The 4,637-nt window shown below is 59.1% G+C and overlaps 1 protein-coding gene across 1 annotated transcript; it reads left to right on the top strand.

Moving 5' to 3' along the window:
• Positions 1-232: 232 nt before the first annotated feature.
• On the top strand, positions 233-4,637 carry EsH8_II_001030 (uncharacterized protein; the record flags this gene model as incomplete). Its single annotated transcript, XM_083264328.1, has 3 exons — positions 233-892; positions 944-4,429; positions 4,482-4,637. The coding sequence occupies 3 exons, from the start codon at positions 233-235 to the stop codon at positions 4,635-4,637; spliced, it is 4,302 nt and encodes a 1,433-aa protein (XP_083121650.1).

Genomic DNA, 4,637 nt, shown 5'->3' with positions numbered 1-4,637 from the left:
CAACTCGAACAACTTGCAACCCGGGTCGGACTCGCATTAGAGGGACACTGGACGGTGGGCCCCCACTCCACCGCCTGGGCTACACCACTTTACCACGAGACGCCCTTTTCCCCACAACATCCCCAGACCGAGCTTTCACCTCCTCCCCTTTCGTCGCCATCTCCGTCGTCGTCGCCGTCGTCGTCGGCCTCACCCTCACCTTCCATCCCGTATTCCTGTCGCTGGCTAAGGTATGACGACTGCTGGTGCCGCTGTCGGTGCCAGCTCTATGCCAGCCGCTCCGGGAATGTCCCCCACCGACTTCAACGAGTTCCTGGATTACGACGAACACTTTGGTGACTCGAGTCCCTTGCCAACAAATTTCGATCTTTCCACCCACGATACCCTCAAGCTGTCCGAATTTTCGCAGACACTACACGAAGCAAAGGCCCTCGAACCCCAGGCCACCTTGCTGGCCACCGGCACCGTCGCCGCGGCCTCTCCAGACTCCCTCATCGACTCCTTCCGAGACTCATCATCAGACTCTGCGTCCTCGAAAAGGACCGGCAGCTCCGCCTCCGGGAAAACGGCCTTGACAGCGGGCGACGTGATGATGACAGATGGGGCCGATATCAAGCCTGACTGGGACACCTCGGCGGCCTTTATCGGCCGCCCAGAGGACAGCATATTTCTGTTCGGCGCGAACGCCGACGCAACGCTACCCGACGGCCTATTGAGCGATGACAAGTTTATGGATGAGTCCTTCGACTTTGAAAGCGCATCAAGTAGCCCGAACGCCGCCGGTGCGATGAGTATGGAATCGCCAGAGATGCCTACGATCCATACCAGTGGCCCACAGAGGAACACCGCCCCCAGCAACTCCAGAACCGCAAGCCACGGCAAGCGGAATTCAGTAGGTCTTCTCCCACCAGAGCATGGTGGAAAAATCGCTAATCCAGATAAGCAATACTCCATATCACAGCCCATGAATGGCCTCAAAATGACAAATTCGAGGGAATGCTCTCCAATGTCTCAAAACATGATAACGAGCCATGAGGCATCTCCGTCGGCTTTTTTCAACAGCTCGCCGTCACCGGGCGCGCCACCGGACTTCTCGAACGCCGCCGCAATGGGTGCAATGAACCCGAATGGGTATTGGCCGGGGAAGCTGGATCCTGCAACCCACCAGATGGTAACCAACATGCCCATGCAGCCGCAGTATCACGCACACGACGGCCTCCCAGTCTCAATACCCCAGCAGATGCCCATGTTCACTCAACCGAATTTCGACTTTCTCACTCGTGGCTGCCGGTTGACGATACACCCCACCCCGTCCAAATCGCGAGTCGAGACGCAGATCCCCATCAAGATGACCCTTTTCCCGCTGCCACCTGGCATCAAGCGCCTTCACCTCCCAGTGCACACTATATCGAAGCCCAAGCTGCTAGCGAAACCACCAGCCGAGCGGACCCCCGATATGTTGGAACTGTACACCATGTTGGTCTGCACCAGCGCAATGCAGAACGAGGACAACAAGCGTAAGGCCTTCCAGCGCGCCGCAGCCGCCACTCACAGCCCCGTCATGAACGCCCGATCCGTTAGCGATGACGATGACGAGGAGAACAAGCCGCAGAGCGGAGGCGAGGTGCGCATCTGTGCCGGCTGCATTACCCGTGAACGCAAACGGGCTGCGAGGAAGAAGATCAAGAAGGTCGAGGAGGAGGAGATGTGGAACCGAGACGAGACGAGGCGCGTGATTGTCTTCAACACGCAGGAGGTCAAGGAGTGGCAGACGCCCAACGGCGTTGTGTCGGACTCTACGGTGACGGGGCGGCCGGAGCCGGTAGCTCCTCCCGGCGCCATGCAAGTTGACGCACCGATGAGGATCGCTTGCTACTGTCGGCACCACGCGGAGAAGCTGGGATTCCAAGTCATCTTCACAATCAAGGACTGGCAAGACCGAGTGGTTGCACAGGAGATGTCGCAGTCCATCATGATCACCGACGATCACAAGACGCACCCAATCCCGCAACAGCTCAACCCACCCGCGACACAAGGCTCGGACAACAATCTTGTGCCCATGCTGAACGCTCCCATGGATACCACCAGCCCGCTCAGCTCCGGCGGCGCGCCCTTCCGACTGTCTCACTCTAGCTCTGATCTCCAAAGCATGCACCGCAATGCAGCCCCCCAGTTCCCATCCGCGAACGCCACGAACAAGACGGCGGCCCCCCCGGCCTCGACAACTACCACCACCACGACGACTCCCCGGTCTTTGTCGCGGCCACAGTCTCCCAGTGCGCATTCCGGACCTCAGACGAAGAAGCGTAAGGCTAGCACTGGGTCAAGGGTTCCGATAGGGATGGCGATGACACGCCTGGACACCACACCGCCCCCGTCTCAGATGCCTGGAAGCCAGGTTCCCGCGGCCGCCTCCGCTTCGACTTCGCCATTTACGCCCAACTTGACCAGTTTCCACACCCCCCCTGAAGCGGTCTTTGTCCAGAACGGGGTCGCGCCGCCCATGCCTCAGCAATTCGCCACTGGCCCTCCCACTCCCAACAGCAACGATCAGAGCATGTTTACCAACGCCAACCGCTCCGCGAGCATGGACAACGTTACAATGCCAATGTTTTCCGCGCCAGCGTCGGCGCACCAGAGCCGCGCGGCGAGCCCTAACGGGTTGCGGAACGGCGTGAACGGCGTGTCGCAGAATCAGTTCAACGCGATGTCGTACTTGCCAACCAATGCCGTTGCCCCAGCTCGACCGCAGCCGACCATCCACAAAATCATTCCCAACGAAGGACCGAAATCCGGCGGCATCGAGGTTACGATCCTTGGCGCGAGCTTCTACCAGGGCCTGGAGGTGCTGTTCGGAGACCAAAAGGCCACCACAACAACATTTTGGGGCGAGTCTTCCCTGGTCTGCCTCCTGCCTCCTTCGCCGGTCTCTGGCGCTGTTCTGGTCACATTCAAACAGAGCCAGACGCAAGCCGGGCCACCGTTCCCTGCTCTTTCCAAACAGAACCAAATGTTCAAGTATGTCGACGACGACGAGGAGAAGCTCATCCGTACGGCACTTTCGATACTAGGCCACAAGATGTCTGGGCAAATGGTGGACGTCAAGGAGCTCGCTCAACGTATCATCGGACAGGGGGATTCGAGCTGGGGATCTTCTGGCCCTTCGGGCAATGCCGGCTTTGGCGGCAACACCTTCACAATGAGCACAGAATCACAACTCCTGAAATGCTTAGAGTTGATCGACCTCGACGACAACTCGAGGATGTCCCGGCTCGATCTGAGAAGGTCCACAGGGCAAACGATGTTGCACATGGGCTGTGCCTTGGGATATCACCGATTTGTCGCTGGACTCTTGGCCCGTGGTGCCAACCCAGACTTGCGAGACAGAGGCGGCTTCACTCCCATGCATCTGGCAGCACTGAATGATAACGAATCGATCGTGCGCAGGCTTATGCAGGCCGGCGCCGACCCCACAATTAGAAGCCTGTCGGGACTTCGTCCGGCCGACGTTGCTCGCTCACGCAAAGTCATTGAGCACATCCGCCGCTGCGAGCGCCACATTCGGTCTCGAAGCGGCGGTTCGCTGCACAGCAGAGCCAGCAGTGCTGCCTCGCTGAGATCGCTCTGGGACCCACTGGGCATGTCTAGTGAGTCGGACTCCGCAGATGACGGCGAGGAGAGCCCCGAGTACTCGTCCGGAGACTACGAGGACGACGAACAAGAAGAGGAAGATTCCTGGCTCGATATGCGCCGCCGGTCTACCAGCCATGCGTTCACGCCTCGCCCGGACAGGCAGAGCCTTCAACGAGGTCTGGGCGAAGTACAGCCAGGGCTTGCGTCACCCACGACCGCCATAGCTTCGGCCGTAAGGGACCAGTTCTCTGCTCAAATCCAGCAGTTCCAGCAGGCGATGGCGATGCACTTCCCAAATCTACCTCAAATGCCTGCTCTGCCCAGGATGCCGATCCTGCCGGATTACCACGCCTATCTCCAGCAGAACCCTCTCATGGGCAGGATGACATCACTGATGCCTGGTATGTCTGGTTCGCGGCCGGGCTCGGCGGACGAGGAGACCCCGAGACAAATGGACGGCAAGTGGTGGGATCTCTCGTCGTTCAGGAACACCAACAACAACTCGGTCCCGCCGCCGGCGTATGACGAGATCTTCCCGCAGGACGAGCTTGACAGGAAGCAGGCCGCCGCTGTTGGTGCCGCCGCCGAGGCCGCCGCCGACATCAAATGCGCCGCCCTCTACGACACACAAACGACCGAGACCGCGGAGGCGTCCTCAAGCACGACTCCGGTTCCGAGCGTCCTCCGGATTGGACGCAAGAGTGCTATCACGAAGGAGCAGCAGCAGAACTTCCTTCGGGCCCACGAGGCCAAGTTCAAGGGAATGCGCAGCGACAAGAACCTGTGGTTCATTTGGGTAAGCCCCTCGCGCGGATGCTTATGTGAAACTCGTACTAATGCCGTCTTAGATTCCCCTTCTCACGTGTATACTGGCTGCTATGTTGTACAGCCGATATCCCCACTATTTTGCCATGGCCTGGGGCATGGTTCGATCTGTTTCGAGAGTCAACCAAGTCCCAGATATTGTTAGGAATGTTCAGGACCGCGTGGTTGAGGTCCTTTAA

This window comes from Colletotrichum jinshuiense, chromosome 2 (assembly GCF_051148585.1).
Source record: "Colletotrichum jinshuiense chromosome 2, complete sequence".
Lineage (NCBI taxonomy): Eukaryota > Fungi > Ascomycota > Sordariomycetes > Glomerellales > Glomerellaceae > Colletotrichum > Colletotrichum jinshuiense.
Note: the sequence above shows the minus strand (reverse complement) of the source record. Positions and strands in the feature narration are given on the sequence as shown.